Raw genomic sequence first — 20236 nt, forward strand, 5'->3', positions numbered from 1 at the left:
AGAAGTAGGAAAGAAACCTCAAATTCATCCTCCCTCCTGGGAGTGAGCTCAAACTCCACAGAGTTACCTGACTTCCATTGTCATGGAAACAGGAAATATTGCCTTTCTTGTAGGAAGCAAGTAAAACTCCAAAAAAAAATAAAAACAAAAAAAAAAGGAGTTGTACAGCAAAATAAACTTTTGGTCTTGACTGAATTTTGGGGTATCAGGGATTCTCTGGAGGGGTTGCTCCCAGACCTCAGCCAATTGTCTTATTTGTTTGAGCCATAAAGTTAGCTCATGCTGGTAAAAAGCACTGACAGGACATTTATCAAAGGTCAGGGAACCTCCACTCAGAATCTCTTCATGGTTACCAAAATGTGAACCCTGAATATCTGAGGCAGGTCTCAGTTAATTTAGAAAGTTTATTTTGCCAAGGTTGAAAATGTGCACCCATGACACAGCCTCAGGGGGTCCTGGTGACATGTGTCCAAGGTGGTGGGGGGACAGTTTGGTTTTATACATTTTAGGGATACATGAGACATCAATCAACTTATATAAGATGGACATTTGTTCGGTCCAGAAATGGGGGACAACTAGAAACAAAGGCAGAGCAACTTGAAGCATGGAAGGGGCTTCCAGGTCATAGGTAGATAGGAGACAAATGGCTGAATTCCTTTGAGTTTCTGATTAGCCTCTCCAAATGAGGCAATTAGATATGCATTTATCTCAGTGAGCCGAGGGCTGACTTTGAATAGAATGGGAAGTAGGTTTGCCCTGAGCAGCTTAACTTTTCCCTTTAGCATAGATTTTGGGCACCAAGATTTATTTTCCTTTCACAGTCTCATGTGTCTAGCTATTATGTTAGAAATGTCATTTTTTTATATACCAAATTGATTATAAAAGTAAAGATATTCAATGTGGGTATTCAGCTTACCTCAGACTTTTAGTAGTTCTCATTACTTGACATCACTTCTTCTTATTTCTTCATCTTTTATATGGATTAACTGATTATTAATCTCTTCAGAATTCTAACAAGTTATATTTTTAGAGTTCTATTCATTGAACAAGATATTTTCCTTGCCCTAACAGGTTCTATGGAGATTTGACGGCAAGAAGCCAAATACTTTAGGTTCCAATACTCGACTGTACAAGTGGTTACCCCAGAATGACCTTCTTGGTAAGACTCTGGAGAACAAATACTGAATATATTAGTAACAGCCAATTAGAAGTGATAATATTTCAACATAAAACAAACATATTTAACATTTATTATTGGAAAACTAAAAAAAAAATCAAATTTAACTACTTTATATTTATTTTCTAGTCTTGGTATAAGAAGAATACACTATGGTAGTTGGCATTTTGTTACATACAGTCACATTCTTTATGGTCAGAATAAAAATCTCTTTATTCAGGTGTAATTACCTCTCACAGGTTTTAAATAACATCCTGGGTTTTCTGTCTCTTATTTCTGCAACTTTACATCTGTTCCTTCCCCTACTGCAGGGTTATTTCAACAGGTACTGAAAAATAACAGACATTCTTCTATTACCAGTGACTCTATTTTCTGTGGGAATAAATCACCAATCTTTATCATAAAGTGATAACACATTTCATGATGATGTGTAACCTGTCCTTCCTCAGCACCACCTCCACCCTACTCCCTGCTGCCTTTAAAAAAAAATTTAAGTATTTTAAATATTTTAAGTATTTAAATATTTTTTAAATATATAAATGTGACCGCATAATTTATACTACTTAAGAGACTATGTTCTTGTATACCAAATCTTATTCTTTTCTTTTTTGCACATTTTAATTTTTTAATTAAGAATATGTTTTTTCATTTTGTTCACCTGGCAATCTTTTAAATTTATGTTTCCACTGTGAAGACACACAGACCACCACCTTTTCATGTAGCCTTCACTTACCTTTCCAGCAGAAGTAGGTGCTTCTTCCTCTGAAATTTGAAAACAACTTCAATGCAGTTTTGTGGGTATAATGTTACCTAGGGAACAGTTTTGCTTTAAGTTCCTTATATTGTGCATTTCTTATTCAATTCCTGTGCCTTATAATTAATAACTTTGTTAAAATTCATCCACTTTTAGGTCATCCCAAAACCAAAGCTTTTATAACTCATGGTGGAACCAATGGCATCTATGAGGCAATCTACCATGGGATCCCTGTGGTGGGCATTCCCTTGTTTGCAGATCAACATGATAACATTGCTCACATGAAAGCCAAGGGAGCAGCCCTCAGTGTGGACATCAGGACCATGTCAAGTAGAGATTTGCTCAATGCATTGAAGTCAGTCATCAATGACCCTATGTGAGTATTACAATTTTGTGACCAGGTGGTACTTACAAATTATTTTGTCAACAGTGAATATGAGTTTGAACCCTTTGTTAAGAGACTAATTTTGAAGGGATTGAAGTGATTTAACCAATGTAAAATCTGCTCTTATTTTCCACCAGACAATTATTTCAAAGTTACATTTCAACCCCACGGATTTAATGGGTCACCAATGACTGCAATGAATTATAAAATCAAAAAAATGAAAGATATGTACATAATTATTTTAAATATTTTTAATGATAGAATACACAATAGAAATTATGTAACTAGAGAAATATGATAAAATATTTCAATTCAATACCTAAAATTTCTGAAAGTATGAATCTATTCTTTCTCAAAAATTTATTTTTATTATTATCATTATTTTAATCAATTTGAAAATGAGTTACAATTTGCATAGCATAACATTCACTAAAATTTAAAATCTAAATATATTTAGTATGTTTACATAGTTACGAAGCCACAACCCTAAATAACATTTTTGTGAGCTCAAATTAAACTCAAAATGCATGAAGTCACTCCCAATACACCTCCAGTCCTAGAAAAATACCGACTTACTTTGTTTCTCAATAGATTATTCTCTTCACATATTTTATATAAATGAAATCATACAATTTATAGTGTTTTGTAAATGACTTCTTTCACTTAGCATAATTATTTTTAGTTTTATTTATGTTGTTGGATGTATCAGAACTCATTCATTTTTATTTCTATATAATATTCTTTGATATGTTTATACCAAAATTACCCATTTATCAGGGCATGGACATTTTAGGTCTTTCCAATTTGGGCGCTTATGAATATTGTTATACATATTTTCTGTGTAAAAATATGTTTTTACTTCTTTTGAGGAGATGCTAGGAGTGGACTTGCTGAGGCATATGGGAAATTGTTGTTTATGAAGAATGGCTAAACTGTTTTTCAAAGTATTTGCATCATTTTTCATTACCACCAGCTGGATAGGAGGGCTCTAATTTCTTCACACTCTTCCCAACACTTGTTATCACCTGTCTTTCTATTACAGCCTTTCTAGTGTGTGTAAAGTGGTCTCTCATTATGGTTTTCATTTGCATTTCCTTATGGCTGAAGATGTTAACCCTCTTTTCATGTGCTTACTGGTCATTCATGCATCTTCCTTAGATAAAATTTCTATTTTAATCTTGTGAACATTTTGTCATTTTTCTATTTACCTTATTATGGATTCATAAGAATTATTAATATGTTATAGATACAATCCCTTATCAAATATATGATTTTCAAATATTTTCTTCCACTATGGGCAGATAGATTTTTTTTTTTTTTTACTTTTTGGAGGATGCCTTTTGAAACACGAAGGTTTTAATATTGATAAAATAAATATGTAATAGTTTTCCATAATCCAAAGGAAATAATATGGAAAATGCTGTGACTACACCAGCTACCATCAATTCAGAGTCTATTAATCCTACCAATATTATTATGATGTAAGGTGGTACCAGCTAAGAGAATACATTAAAAACACTTTACCAAAAAATTAGTAAGACAAGAAATGATTTAAAATACTTCAAATAAAGTAAAAAAGCAAAGAAACATAAAACAGGTTAGAAAACAAAAATATATAGAATAAAATGGTGGATTTAAATTGAACTAGGGCAATCAGGCAAGACAAAGAAATAAAGGGTATTCTATAAATAGGAAGAGAAGAAGTTAAATTGTCTCTATTTGCAGATGACATAATTCTATATTTAGAAAACCCCTTCATCTCAGTTCTAAAATTCCTTAAGCTGATAAGCAACTTCAGCAAAGCCTCCGGATAGAAAAATCAATATGCAAAAATTACAAGTATTCCTATACACCAACAATACACAAGCAGAGAGCCAAATCATGAATAAATTCCCATTTGCAATTGCAACAAAGAGAATAAAATACCTAGGAATATGCCTAACAAGGTACCTGAAGGACCTCTTCAAGGAGAAATAGAAAACCCTGCTGAAGGAATTAAGAGAGGACACAAACAAATCCATCCTCATGGATAAAAAAATCAGAATTGTAAAAATGGCCATGCTGCCCAAAGTAATTTTTTTTATTATACTTTAAGTTTTAGGGTATCTGTGCACAAGGTGCAGCTTTGCTACATATGTATACATGTGCCATGTTGGTGTGCTGCACCCATTAACTCGTCATTTAACATTAAGTGTATCTCCTAATGCTATCCCTCCCCGCTCCCCCTACTGCCCAGCAGGCCCCAGTGTGTGATATTCCCCTTCCTGTGTCCTTGTGTTCTCATTGTTCAATTCCCACCTATGAGTGAGAACATGTGGTGTTTGGTTTTTTGTCCTTGCAATAGTTTGCTGAGAATGATGGTTTCCAGCTTCATCCATGTCCCTGCAAAGGACATGAACTCATCATTTTTTATGGCTGCATAGTATTCTATAGTGTATGTGTGCCACATTTTCTTAATCCAGTCTATCATTGTTGGACATTTGGGTTGGTTCCAAGTCTTTGCTATTGTGAATAGTGCCTCCATAAACATACGTGTGCACATGTCTTTATAGCAGCATGATTTATAATCCTTTGGGTATATACCCAGTAATGGGAATGCTAGGTAAATGATATTTCTAGTTCTAGATCCCTGAGGAATCGCCACACTGACTTCCACAATGGTTTAACTAGTTTACAATCCCACCAACAGTGTAAAAGTGTTCCTATTTCTCCACATCCTCTCCAGCACCTGTGGTTTCCTGACTTTTTAATGATTGCCATTCTAACTGGTGTGAGATGGTATCTCATTGTGGTTTTGATTTGCATTTCTCTGATGGCCAGTGATGATGAGCATTTTTTCATATGTCTTTTGGCTGCATAAATGTCTTCTTTTGAGAAGTGTCTGTTCATTTCCTTCACCCACAGGTTGATGAGGTTGTTTGTTTTTTTCTTGTAAATTTGTTTGAGTTCATTGTAGATTCTGGATATTAGCCCTTTGTCAGATGAGTAGATTGCAAAAATGTTCTCCCATTCTGTAGGTTGCCTGTTCAATCTGATGGTAGTTTTCTTTGCTGTGCAGAAGCTCTTTAGTTTAATGAGATCCCATTTGTCAATTTTGGCTTTTGTTGCCATTGCTTTTGGTGTTTTAGACATGAAGTCCTTGCCCATGCCTATGTCCTGAATGGTATTGCCTAGGTTTTCTTCTAGAGCTTTTATGGTTTTAGGTCTAACATGTAAGTCTTTAATCCATCTTGAATTAATTTTGGTATAAGGTGTAAGGAAGGGATCCAGTTTCAGCTTTCTACATATGGCTAGCCAGTTTTCCCAGCACCATTTATTAAATAGGGAATCCTTTCCCCATTTCTTGTTTTTGTCAGGTTTGTCAAAGATCAGATAGTTGTAGATGTGTGGCATTATTTCTGAGGGCTCTGTTCTGTTCCATTGGTCTATATCTCTGTTTTGGTACCAGTACCATGCTGTTTTGGTTACTGTAGCCTTGTAGTATAGTTTGAAGTCAGGTAGCGTGATGCCTCCAGCTTTGTTCTTTTGGCTTAGGATTGACTTGGTGATGCGGGCTCTTTTTTGGTTCCATATGAACTTTAAAGTAGTTTTTTCCAATTCTGTGAAGAAAGTCATTGGTAGCTTGATGGGGATGGCATCGCATCTGTAAATTACGTTGGGCAGTATGGCCATTTTCACGATATCGATTCTTCCTACCCATGAGCAGGGAATATTCTTCCATTTGTTTGTATCCTCTTTTATTTCCTTGAGCAGTGGTTTGTAGTTCTCCTTGAAGAGGTCCTTCATATCCCTTGTAAGTTGGATTCCTAGGTATTTAATTCTCTTTGAAGCAATTGTGAATGGGAGTTCATTCATGATTTGGCTCTCTGTTTGTCTGTTATCGGTGTATAAGAATGCTTGTGATTTTTGCACATTGATTTTGTATCTTGAGACTTTGCTGAAGTTGCTTATCAGCTTAAGGAGATTTGGGGCTCAGACGATGGGGTTTTCTAGATATACAATCATGTCTTCTGCAAACAGGGACAATTTGACTTCCCCTTTTCCTAATTGAATACTCTGTATTTCCTTCTCCTGCCTTATTCTCCTGGCCAGAACATCCAACACTGTGTTGAATAGGAGTGGTGAGAGAGGGCATCCCTGTCTTGTGCCAGTCTTCAAAGGGAATGCTTCCACCTTTTGCCCATTCAACATGATATTTGCTGTGGGTTTGTCATAGATAACTCTTATTATTTGGAGATACTCTCCATCAATACCTAATTTATTGAGAGTTTTTAGCATGAAGTGTTGTTGAATTTTGTCAAAGGTCTTTTCTGCATCTATTGAGATAATCATGTGGTTTTTGTCATTGGTTCTGTTTATGTGCTGGATTACGTTCATTGATTTGTGTCCGTTGAACCAGCCTTGCATCCCAGGGATGAAGCCCACTTGGTCATGGTGGATAAGCTTTTTGATGTGCTGCTGGATTCAGTTTGCCAGTATTTTATTGAGGATTTTTGCATCGATGTTCATCAGGGATATTGGTCTACAATTCTCTTTTTTTTCTTGTGTCCCTGCCAGGCTTTGGTATCAGGATGATGTTGGCCTCGTAAAATGAGTTAGGGAGGATTCCCTCTTTTTCTATTGATTGGAATAGTTTCAGAAGGAAGGGTACCAGCTCCTCCTTATCCCTCTGGTAGAATTCAGCTGTGAATCCATCTGGTCCTGGACTTTTTTTGGTTGGTAAGCTATTAATTATTGCTTCAATTTCAGAGCCTGTTATTGGTCTATTCAGAGATTCAACTTCTTCCTGGTTTAGTCTTGGGAGGGTGTGTGTGTCGAGGAATTTATCCATTTCTTCTTGATTTTCTAGTTTATTTGCGTAGAGGTGTTTATAGTATTCTCTGATGGTAGTTTGTATTTCTCTGGAATCGGTGGTGATATCCCCTTAATAATTTTTTATTCCATCTATTTGATTCGTCTCTCTTTTCTTCTTTATTAGTCTTGCTAGCAGTCTATCAATTTTGTTGGCCTTTCAAAAAACCAGCTCTTGGATTCATTGATTTTTTGAAGAGTTTTTTGTGTCTCTATTTCCTTCAGTTCTGCTCGGATTTTAGTTATTTCTTGCCTTCTGCTAGCTTTTGAATGTGTTTGCTCTTGCTTCTCTAGTTCTTTTAATTGTGACGTTAGGGTGTCAATTTTAGATGTTTCCTGCTTTCTCTTGTGGGCATTTAGTGCTATAAATTTCCATCTACACACTGCTTTGAATGTGTCCCAGAGATTCTGGTATGTTGTGTCTTTGTTCTCGTTGGTTTCAAAGAACATCTTTAATTCTGCCTTCATTTCATTATGTACCCAGTAGTCATTCAGAAGCAGGTTGTTCAGTTTCCATGTAGTTGAACAGTTTTGAGTGAGTTTCTTAATCCTGAGTTCTAGTTTGATTGCACTGTGGTCTGAGAGATAGTTTGTTATAATTTCTGTTCTTTTACATTTGCTGAGGAGTGCTTTACTTCCAACTATGTGGTCAGTTTTGGAGTTGGTGTGGTGTGGTGCTGAAAAGAATGTACATTCTGTTGATTTGGGGTGCAGAGTTCTGTAGATGTCTATTAGGTCCGCTTCGTGCAGAGCTGAGTTCAATTCTTGGATATCCTTGTTAACTTTCTGTCTCGTTGATCTGTCTAATGTTGATGGTGGTTTGTTAAAGTGTCCCATTATTATTGTGTGGGAGTCTAAGTCTCTTTGTAGGTATCTAAGGACTTGCTTTATGAATCTGGGTGCATATATATTTTGGATAGTTAGCTCTTCTTGTTGAATTGATCCCTTTACCATTATGTAATGGCCTTGTCTTTTTTGATCTTTGCTGGTTTAAAGTCTGTTTTATCAGACACTAGGATTGCAACCCCTGCCTTTTTTTGTTTTCCATTTGCTTGGTAGATCTTCCTCCATCCCTTTCTTTTGAGCTTATGTGTGTCTCTGCACATGAGATGGGTTTCCTGAATACAGCACAGTGATGGGTCTTGACTCTTGATCCAGTTTGCCAGTCTGTGTCTTTTAATTCTAGCATTTAACCCATTTACATTTAAGGTTAATATTGTTATGTGTATATTTGATCTTGTCATTATGATGTTAGCTGATTGTTTTGCTCGATAGTTGATGCCATTTTTTCCTAGCCTCAGTGGTCTTTACCATTTGGCATGTTTTTGCAGTGGCTGGTACCAGTTGTTCCTTTCCATGTTTAGTGCTTCCTTCAGGAGCTCTTTTAGGGCAGGCCTGGTGGCGACAAAATCTCTCAGCATTTGCTTGTCTGTAAATGCTTAGAGATTTTATTTTATTTCTCCGTCACTTATGAAGCTTAGTTTGGCTGGATATGAAATTCTGGGTTGAAGATTCTTTTCTTTAAGAATGTTGAATATTGGCCCCCACTCTCTTCTGGCTTGTAGAGTTTCTGCCAAGAGATCAGCTGTTAGTCTGATGGGCTTCCCTTTGTGGGTAACCTGACCTTTCTCTCTTGCTGCACTTAACATTTTTTCCTTCATTTCAACTTTGGTGAATCTAACAATTATGTGTCTTGGAGTTGCTCTTCTTGAGGAGTATCTTTATGGCATTCTCTGTATGTCTTGAATTTGAATGTCGGCCTGCCTTGCTAGATTGGGGAAGCTCTCCTGGATGATAACCTGCAGAGTGTTTTCCAACTTGTTTCCATTCTCCCCGTCACTTTCAGGTACACCAATCAGACGTAGATTTGGTCTTTTCACATAGTCCCATATTTCTTGGAGGCTTTGTTCATTTCTTTTTATTCTTTTTTCTCTGAACTTCTCTTCTTGCTTCATTTCATTCATTTCACCTTCCATCACTGATACCGTTTCTTCCAGTTGATCAAATCAGCTACTGAGGCTTGTGCATTCATCACATAGTTCTCGTGCCATGGTTTTCAGCTCCATCAGGTCCTTTAAGGACTTCTCTGCATTGGTTATCTAGTTAGCCATTCATCTAATCTTTGTTCAAGGTTTTTACCTTCTTTGCCTTCAGTTCGAACTTCCTCCTTTAGTCTGGAGTAGTTTGATCGTCTGAAGCCTTCTTCTCTGAACTCATCAAAGTCGTTCTCCATCCAGCTTTGTTCCATTGCTGGTGAGGAGCTGCATTTCTTTGGAGGAGGAGAGGCATTCTGATTTTTAGAATTTCCAGTTTTTCTGCTCTTTTTTTCCCCATCTTTGTGGTTTTATCTACCTTTGGTTTTTGATGATGGTGATGTAGAAATGGGGTTTTGGTGTGGATGTCCTTTCCGTTTGTTAGTTTTCCTTCTAACAGTCAGGACCCTCAGCTGCAGGTCTGTTCGAGTTTGCTGGAGGTCCACTGCAGATCCTGTTTGCCTGGGTATCAGCAGCGGACACTGCAGAACAGTGGATATTGGTGAACAGCAAATGTTGCTGTCTGATTGTTCCTCTGGAAGTTTTCTCAGAGGAGTATCCGGCTGTGTGAGGTGTCAGTCTGCCCCTACTGGGGGGTGCCTCCCAGTCAGGCTACTCGGGGATCAGGACCCACTTGAGTAGGCAGTCTGTCCATTCTCAGATCTCAAGCTGCGTGCTGGGAGAACCACTACTCTTTTCAAAGCTGTCAGACAGGGACATTTAAGACTGCAGAGGTTTCTGCTGCCTTTTGTTTGGTTATGCCCTGCCCCCAGAGGTGGATCTACAGAGGCAGGCAGGCGTCCTTGAGCTGCAGTGGGCTCCACCCAGTTCAAGCTTCTGGGCTGTTTTGTTTACCTATTCAATCCATGGCAATGGCAGGCGCCCCTCCCCCAGCCTCACTGCTGCCTTGCAGTTCGATCTCAGACTGCTGTGCTAGCAATGAGCGAGGCTCTGTGGGCATAGGACCCTCCGAGCCAGGTGCGGGATATAATCTCCTGGTATGCCGTTTGCTAAAACCTTTTGGAAAAGCGCAGTATTAGGGTGGGAGTAACCCAATTTTCCAGGTGCCATCTGTTACCCCTATCCTTGGCTAGGGAAGGGAATTCACAGACCCCTTGTGCTTCCCCGATGAGGCAATGCCTCGCCCTGCTTTGGCTCACACGTGGTGTGCTGCACCCACTGTCCTGCACCCACTGTCTGACAGTCCCCTGGGAGATGAACCCGGTACCTCAGTTGGAAATGCAGAAATCATTCCTCTTCTGTGTCATTCACACTGGGAGCTGTAGACTGGAGCTGTTCTTATTCAGCCATCTTGGCTCCTTCCCACAGTAATTTATATATTCAAAGCTATTCCCATCAAACTACCATTGACTTTCCTCACAGAACTAGAAAAAAACTACTTTAAATTTAATATGGAACCAAAAAAGAGCCCATATAGCCAAGACAACCCTAAGCAAAAAGAACAAAGCTGGAGGCATCACGCTACCTGATGTCAAAATATACTATTAGGCTACATAACCAAAACAGAATGGTACTGGTACCAAACAGATGTATTGACCAATGGAACAGAACATACGCCTCAGAAATAACACTACACATCTACAACCATCTGATCTTTGACAAACCTGACAAAAACAAGCAATTAGGGGAAGGATTCCCTATTTAATAAATGGTGTTTTGGAAAAACTGGCTAGCCATATGGAGAAAACTGCAACTGGATCCCTTCCTTACACCTTACAGTAACCAAACCAGCATAGTACTGGAACAAAAGCAGACATATTGACCAATGGGACAGAACAGAGGCCTCAGAAATAACACCACACATCTACAGCCATCTGATCTTCGACAAAACTGACAAAAACAAGCAATGAGAAAGGATTCCCTATTTAATAAATGGTGCTGGGGAAACTGGCTGGCCATATGCAAAAAACAGAAACTAGACCCCTGCCTTACACCTTATACAAAAATTAACTCAAGATGGATTAAAGACTTAAATGTAAAACCCAAAACCATAAAAACCCTGGAAGAAAACCTAAGCAACATCATTCAGGACATAGGCGTGGGCAAAAATTTCATGACACAAACACCAAAAGCAATTACAATAAAAGCCAAAGTTGACAAATGGGATCAAATTAAACTAAAGAGCTTCTGCACAGCAAAATAAACCATCATCAGAGGGAACAGGCAACCTACAGAATGAGGGAACATTTTTGCAATCTATCCCTCTGACAAAGGTCCAATATCCAGAATCTACAAGTAACTTAAACAAATTTACAAGAAAAAAAACACCACCACCAAAAAGTGGGCAAAGGATATAAACAGACACTTCTCAAAAAAATACATTTATGTAGCCAACACACTTATGAAAAAAGCTCAATATCACTGATCATTAGAGAAATGCAAATCAAAACCACAATGAGATACAATCTCATGCCAGTCAGAATGGCGATGATTGAAAAGTCAAAAAACAACAGATGCTGGTGAAGCTGGGGAGAAATAGGAAAACTTTTACATTTTTAGTGGGAATGTAAGTTAGTTCAACCATCATGGAAAACAGTGTGGTGATTCCTCAAAGATCTAGAACCAGAAACACCATTTGACCTAGCAATCTCATTACTTGATATATACCCAAAGGCGTATAAATCATTCTACTGTAAAGACACATGCACATGTATGTCTATTGCAGCACTATCTACAATGTCAAAGATATGGAACCAACCCAAATACTCATCAATGATAGACTGGATAAAGAAAATACGATGCATGTACAGTATGGCATACTATGTGCCATAAAAAGGAATGAGATTATGTCTGTTGCAGGGACATGGATGAAACTCAAAGCCATTATCCTCAGCAAACTAACACAGGAACAGAAAACCAAACACCACATGTTCTCACTCATACGAGGGAGTTGAAAAATGAGAATACATGGACTCAGGGAGGGGAGCAAAACACACCGGGGCCATTCGGGGCATGGAATGGGAATGAGAGTATCAGGACAAATAGCTAATACATGAGGGACTTAAAATCTAGATGACAGATTGATAGGTGTTGCAAACCACCATGGCACACATATTCCTATGTAACAAACCCACACATTCTGCGTATGTATCCTGGAACTTAAAATAAAACTGTTTTAAAAAAATGTGAACCGACCAGATGTGGTGGCTCAAGCCTGTAATCCCAGCACTTTGGGTGGCTGAGGAGGGCAGATCACGAGGTGAAGAGATCGAGACCATACTCCTGGCCAACATAGTGAAACCCTGTCTCTACTAAAAATACAAAAATTAGCTGGGCATGGTGGTGGGCACCTGTAGTCCTAGCTCCTCAGGAGTTTGAGGCAGGAGAATCACTTGAACCTGGGAGACGGAGGTTGCAGTGAGCTGAGATAGTGCCACTGCACTCCAGCCTGGTGACAGAGCGAGACTCCATCTCAAAGATCACAACAAAAAAGTGAACCTACCAGTACTCGCATTAAATTTAAACAGACCAAAGTAGACAAAATAATGATCTTTGAAAACTTTTATTTAAGGAGATAAAACATTTGAAGTACACAATTAACTGTAACCTATGTGTTATATATGTGTGTGTATATATATATTGCACATATATCTGTATATATCTATCCATACATATATCTCTGGTTGTGTGTGTGTAGACAGAAAATAAACATTTTTAAAAGAGTTTATGGAGACTGGGTGTGGTGGCTCACACCTGTAATTCCAACACTTTGGGAGGCCAAGGTGGGAGGATCACATTTGGTCAGGAGTTCGAGACCAGCCTGGCCAACACGGTGAAATCCTGTGTCCACTAGTAATACAAAACTTAGCCAGATGTGGGGGACGAGCACCTGTAGTCCCAGACACTTGGGAGGTTGAGGCATGAGAATCACTTGAACCCAGGAGACGTAAGTTGCAGTCAGCCAAGATCGCTCCATCATACTCAAGCCTGGGTGACAGAGAGAGACTCTGTCTCAAAAAAAAAAAAAAAAAAAGATTATATGTATGAAATAGTTACTGGAATTGACCATATGCTGGGCCATAAAAAAATGCTAAGTAAATTGTATAAGATTCAAATTCATAAAAATAGTATGTTCTAGTCATACTAGAATCAAATTATAAATCATCCAGAAAATGATAACTAAAAACAATCTCTGATTCTTTAAAATAAAAAATATTTTTAAAAAAATTCAGTCAAAAAATTCTAATTATAAATATGCCTTTCTCTCATCAACTATTCTTCCAAGTATACATCCAACAAAAATGAATAAATATGTAAATCTAATAAAATATATAAATATCTTAATACATAATTATTAGTAAGATCAAAAAATGTTAACAACACAAATATCCATTAATCATAAATGAAGAGATCTGTGGTCTTTGTCAATCAACTGAATACTCTACACCAGTGCAATTAAACAACTGCTAAACAAAAACAGAAATGAATAAGTATTATTTAATTCAATTATATAAACATAATCTATGATATTAGAATTCAGGTTAATACTTACTTTGAGGATAAAAGTAGTGACTGAAATGGCCCAGGAGGAAAGAGTTCTTCTATGCAGTTTGTGATAAATTGGTGTCTTCACTTTAGGATAATGTTTAAGATAATCTTAAAATTTTGAGATAGTCACATAGTGTATATACATTTATCCTATGTATTTCATACTTAAAGTTTTATTGTGGAAGATATATAACATATTTTAAAGTTCCAGAAATCAAATAGCAAAGTAAGCACGAAGCACTAGAGAAATCCTATGGGTGCCTATAGTGTGGCCAGGAAAACACTCTCTAAGAGGTATCATTTAAGGGGAAGCCTCAAAAAGAAATAGAAGCAAACCTCAAGTAGTTGCAAGAAAGAATGCTCAATGAGAGAGACACAGGGAACAAAAGGTGTAAAGGGGCTAAGGTGAGAACAACTTCAGGAGTTTAAAGAACGACAGAAGGCCATTGTCTCTAGAAGAAAGTGTACAGGGGGAAAGGGTTAGGACAAGTAGGTGCCTGTGTAGCGTTCTCTAGACCACAGACAGATTTGGATTTTATTCTTAATGTAACAAGAAACCAGATGGAAATCTTGACAGGCAACTGTCATAATTTGACATTAATTTAGAAAATGTTCTGGCTACTAGAAGGAAAATACGGTAGAAGACAGAAGATTAGAGTAGAAGCTGAGAAACTAGTTAGGAGACATTTCACCAGTTGTGACACAATTCTTCTTTAAATATGTCAAAATGGGCTGGGCACAGTGGTTCATGTCTGTAGGGCCAACACTTTGGGAGGCAGAGGCAGAATGATTAGACCACAGGAGTTCCACATGAGTATGGGCACTACAGCAAGACCTCATATCTAAAAATGTAAAAAATAAAAAATATAGCCAGGCATGGTGGTGCGCAGCTGTAGCCCCAGCTTCTCATGAGGCTGAGGTGGAGGATTACCTGAGACCGAAACGGAAAGGCTGCACTGAGCCATGATCATGTGACTGCACTCAGCCTGTGTAATGGAGCAAAAGCCTGTCTCAAAAAAATATAAAAACTAAAAATATCAAAATGATCATTCCCAGATTCTATTTCCACTATCTTACTTATAGCACTTAGAATGGCTCACAATATTTTCTGCTCTAGAAAAACGTTAACTTTCCCACCAAAAATTCCATTTTTCATTTTTAAAGGTATTTGTCAATTATAAAACTCCAATTTAAAAACCAAACTTTCTGTAATGACATACATTAAAACATTCATATTTTATGTCAATTCAATGACACTTACTTTGAATCACTTGTGTGGTGCTTTTCAAAGACCATCCATAGACTTGATATGCTTAAGCAATAAATTTACTTTTAATGTTGATATCTTTATATTTATCCTTCAGCTATAAAGAGAATGTCATGAAATTATCAAGAATTCATCATGATCAACCAGTGAAGCCCCTGGATCGAGCAGTCTTCTGGATTGAGTTTGTCATGTGCCATAAAGGAGCCAAGCACCTTCGGGTCGCAGCCCACGACCTCACCTGGATCCAGTACCACTCTTTGGATGTGATAGCATTCCTGCTGGCCTGCGTGGCAACTATGATATTTATGATCACAAAATGTTGCCTGTTTTGTTTCCGAAAGCTTGCCAAAACAGGAAAGAAGAAGAAAGGGGATTAGTTATATCAAAAGCCTGAAGTGGAATGACCGAAAGATGGGACTCCTCCTTTATTCCAGCATGGAGGGTTTTAAATGGAGGATTTCCTTTTTCCTGCGACAAAACATCTTTTCACAACTTACCCTGTTAAGTCAAAATTTATTTTCCAGGAATTTAATATGTACTTTAGTTGGAATTATTCTATGTCAATGATTTTTAAGCTATGAAAAATAATAATATAAAACCTTATGGGCTTATATTGAAATTTATTATTCTAATCCAAAAGTTACCCCACACAAAAGTTACTGAGCTTCCTTATGTTTCACACATTGTATTTGAACACAAAACATTAACTACTCCACTCATAGTATCAACATTGTTTTGCAAATACTCAGAATATTTTGGCTTCATTTTGAGCAGAATTTTTGTTTTTAATTTTGCCAATGAAATCTTCAATAATTAAATTATGTAAAAAGTCTCACTCTTCCTTTTGAGATTGCAAGACCAGTAGTGTTGCTTGGCTTTTACTGTGTATTCAGACTCAGCATCACTTCTTTCCTAGAAGACATGGCAAGTTTATTCCTAGAATGAAAGATAGTTTAACATACAAAAATTAACACGTATATTATACCACATTAACAGATACAGATCTACATAACAAACTAGAAAGCCTAGAAATAAATCCATGAATATATACAGCTAACTGATCTTCAATAAGAGTCCCAAATATACTCAATGAAGAAAGATGAGTTTCTTCAAAAAATGGTGCTGAGAAAATTGGATGTCCACAACCAAAAGAAAAAAGTGAACCCTTATTTTTTATCATATACAAAAATCAACTCAAAATGGATGAAAGATGGCAACATAAGACTAGAAACAGTAAAACTTCGAGAAGATGGAGATCTGGCAAGATGGTTGAATAGGAACAGCTCCTGTCTGCAGCTCTCAGTGAGACCAATGCAGAAGGCAGGGTGTTTCTGCATTGCCAGGGATCTTCCTCCCAAGCCAAGGGAAGCCATGAGGGACTATGCTATCCAGCCCAGATATTATGCTTTCCCCATGGTTTTTGCAATCCACGGAGCAGGATACTCCCTTCTGTGCTGACATCGCCAGAGCACTGGGTTGCAAGCGCCAAACTGGGGAGCTGTTTGGGCAGACACCAAGCTAGCTACAGGAGTTTTTTGTCGCTGTTGTTGTTGTTTTGTTTGTTTGTTTTCTGCCTGGAGCCCAAGTGAGACAGAACCATTCACTCCCCTACAAAGGGGACTGAAGCCAGGGAGCCAAGTGGTCTCGCTTAGTGGGTCCCACTCCCATGGAGCCCAGCAAGCTAGGAACCACTAGATTGAAATTTTCGCTGCCAGCACAGCAATCTGAAGTCAACCTGGGACAACCGAGCTTAGTGGGGGGAGGGGCCATTACTGAGGCTTCAGTAAGCAGTTTTCCCCTGACAGTGCTAAGCAGGCCAGGAAATTTGTACTGGACAGAATTCACCACAGCGCAGCAAAGCAGCTGTGGCCAGACTACGCCTCTAAATTCCTCCCCACTCGGCAGGGCATCTCTGAAAGAAAGGCAGCAGCACCAGTCAGGGACTTATAGATAAAACTCCCATCTCCCTGGGACAGAGCACCTGGGGGAAGGAGCAACTGTGGGCAAAGCTTCAGTGGATTTAAACCTTCTTGCCTGCCAGCTTTGAACAGAAGAGTGGATCCTGACAAGGAGGATTCTCCCAGCAGAGTGCTCGAGCTCTGCTAAGGGACAGACTGCCTCCTCAAGTGGGTCCCTGAACCCCATGCCTCTTGACAGGGAGAGAACTCCCAGCAAGGGTTGACAGACACCTCATACAGGAGAGCTCCAGCTGGCATCAGGCCAGTGCCCCTCTGGGGCAAGGCTTCCATAGGAAGGAGCAGGCAGCAATCTTTGCTGTTCCACAGCCTCTGCTGGTGATACCCAGGCAAACAGGGTCTGGAGTGGACCTCCACCAAACTGCAGGAGACCTGCAGAAGAGGGACCTGACTGTTGGAAGAAAAACTAGCAAAGAGAAAGTAATAACATCAACATCAACATAAAAGACCCCCACACTAAAACCCCATCCAATGGTCATCAGCCTCAAAGATCAAAAGTAGATACATCTAGGAAGATAAGAAAAACTAGCGTAAAAATGCAAAAAAAAAAAAAAAAAATCCAAAAACCAGAATGCCTCTTCTCCTCCAAATGATTGCAACTCCTCTCCAGCAAGGGCACAAAACTGGATGGAGAAGGAGTTTGCTGAGTTAACAGAAGTAGGCTTCAGAAGATGGATAATAACAAACTCCTCTCAGCTAGAGGGGAACTCATATTCTAACCCAATGCATGGAAGCTAAGAACCTTGATAAAAGGTTACAGGAGCTGCTAACTAGAATAACCAGTTTAGAGAAGAACATTAATGACCTGATGGAGATATTAAAAAAAAAAAAAAAAAACACAGCACAAGAACTTCGTGAAGCATACAGAAGTATCAATAGCTGAATTGATGAAGCAGAAGAAAGGATATCAGAGACTGAAGGTCAACTTAATGAAATAAGCAGTGATTGGTTTACCCAAAAGTGATGGGGAAAATGGAACCAAGTTGGAAAACACTCTTCAGGATATTATTCAGGAGAACTTCCCCAACCTAGCAAGACAGGCCAACATTCAAATCCAGGAAATATAGAAAACAACGCTAACATACTCCTCAAGAAGAGGAACCCCAAGACACATAATCATCAGATTCTCCAAGGTTGAAACTAAGGAAAAAATGTGTAGGGCAGCCAGAGAGAACGGTCAGGTTATCTACAAAGGAAAGCCCATCAGACTAACAGTGGATCTCTCTGCAGAAACCCTACAAACCAGAAGAGAGTGGGGGCCAATATTCAACATTCTTAAAGAAAAGAATTTTTAACCTGGAATTTCATATCCAGCCAAATTAAGCTTCATAAGTGAAGGAGAAATAAAATCTTTACAGACAAGCAAATGCTGAGGATTTTGTCACCACCAGGCCTGCCTTACCAGAGCTCCTGAAGGAAGACTTAAATATGGAAAGGAAAAATCAGTACCAGCCACTGCAAAAACACACCAAAATATAAAGACTAATGACTCTATGAAGAAACTGCATAAACTAATGTGAAAAATAAACAGCTAGCATCATGATGACAGGATCAAATTCACACATAACAATATTAACCTTAAATGTAAATGGGCTAAATGCCCCAATTAAAAGACACAGATGGGAAAATTGGATAAAGAGTCAGGATCCATCAGTGTGCTATATTAAGGAGACTCATGTTACATGCAAAGACACACATAGGCTCAAAACAAATAAAGGGATGGAGGAACATTTACCAAGCAAATGGAAAGCAAAAAGCAGCAGGGGTTGCAATCCTAGTCTCTGATAAAACAGACTTTAAAACAACAAAGATCAAAAGAGACAAAGAAGGCCACTACACAATGGTAAATGGACCAATGAAACAAGAAGAGCTAACTATTCTAATATATATGCACCCAATACAGGAGCACCCGGATTCATAAAAGAAGTTCTTAGAGACCTATAAAGAGACTTAGGTCCCACATAATAATAGTGGGAGACTTTAACTTTCCACTATCAGTATTAGACAGATCAATGAGACAGAAATTTAACAAGCCTATTCAGGATTTGAACTCATCTCTAGACCAAGCCGACCTAATAGACATCTACAGAACTCTCCAACCCAAATCAACAGAATATACATTCTTCTCACAGCACATAGCACTTACTCTAAAATCAACCACATAACTGGAAGTAAAACACTCCTCAGCAAACGCAAAAGAACGGAAATCATAACAAACAGTCTCTCAGACCACAGTGCAATAAAATTAGAACTCAGGATTAAGAAATTCACTCAAAACCATTCAACTACATGGAAACTGAATAACCTGCTCTTGAATGACTACTGGGTTAAATAACAAAATTAAGGCAGAAATAACAAAGTTTGTTGAAAACAATGAGAACAAAGAGACAACATACTAGGATCTCTGAGACACAGCTAAAGCAGTGTTTAGAGGGAAATTTATAGCACTAAATGCCCATAAGAGAAAGCAGGAAAAATCCAAAATTGACACCCTAATATCCCAATTAAAAGAACTGGAGAAGCAAGAGCAAACACATTCAAAAGCTAGCAGAAGACAAGAAATAACTAAGATCAGAGCTGAACTGAAAGAGATGGAGACATAAAACACCCTTCAAAAAAAGTCAATGAATGCAGGAGCTGGTTTTTAGAAAAGGTTAACAAAATAGACCACTAGCCAAGCTAATAAACAGGAAAAGAGAGAATAATCAAATAGACTCAATGAAAAAAGTTAAATAGGATATCACCACTGATCTCACAGAAATACAAACTACCATCAGAAAATACTATAAAAACATCTCAACACAAATAAACTAGAAAATCTAGAAGTGGATAAATTCCTGGATACATACAGCCTCACCAGTCTAAACCAGGAAGAAGTCAAATCCCTGAATAGAACAATAACAAGTTCTGAAATTGAGGCAGTAATTAATAGCCTACCAACTAAAACAAGCCCAGGACCAGACAGATTTGCAGCCAAATTCTACCAGAGGTACAAAGAGGAGCTGGTACCATTCCTTGTGAAACTATTCCAAACAACAGAAAGAGAGGGAATTCTCCCTAACTCACTTTATGAGGCCAGCATCATGCTGATACCAAAGCCTGGTAGAGACACAACAAAAAAGAAAATTTCAGGCCAATATCCCTGATGGACATCGATGCAAAAATCTTCAATAAAATACTGGCAAACTGAATCTAACCACACATCAAAAAGCTTATCCACCACAATCAGGCCAGCTTCATCCCCAGGATGCAAGGCTGGTTCAACATACAGAAGTCAATGAACA

At 38.3% G+C, this 20236-nt stretch overlaps 1 protein-coding gene across 1 annotated transcript in view; it reads left to right on the plus strand.

Moving 5' to 3' along the window:
- The window catches only part of LOC743607 (UDP-glucuronosyltransferase 2B17), a 40976-nt gene extending 25168 nt beyond the window's left edge, over positions 1 to 15808 (plus strand). The window contains exons 5-7 of the mRNA XM_016951630.4: positions 1072 to 1159; positions 2088 to 2307; positions 15074 to 15808. Coding sequence (XP_016807119.2) covers positions 1072 to 1159; positions 2088 to 2307; positions 15074 to 15353 — 588 coding nt within the window. The 3' untranslated portion in view covers positions 15354 to 15808. The remainder of the gene's footprint in view (positions 1 to 1071; positions 1160 to 2087; positions 2308 to 15073) is intronic.
- The last annotated feature ends 4428 nt before the right edge of the window (positions 15809 to 20236 follow it).

This window comes from Pan troglodytes, chromosome 3, assembly GCF_028858775.2.
Source record: "Pan troglodytes isolate AG18354 chromosome 3, NHGRI_mPanTro3-v2.0_pri, whole genome shotgun sequence".
Lineage (NCBI taxonomy): Eukaryota > Metazoa > Chordata > Mammalia > Primates > Hominidae > Pan > Pan troglodytes.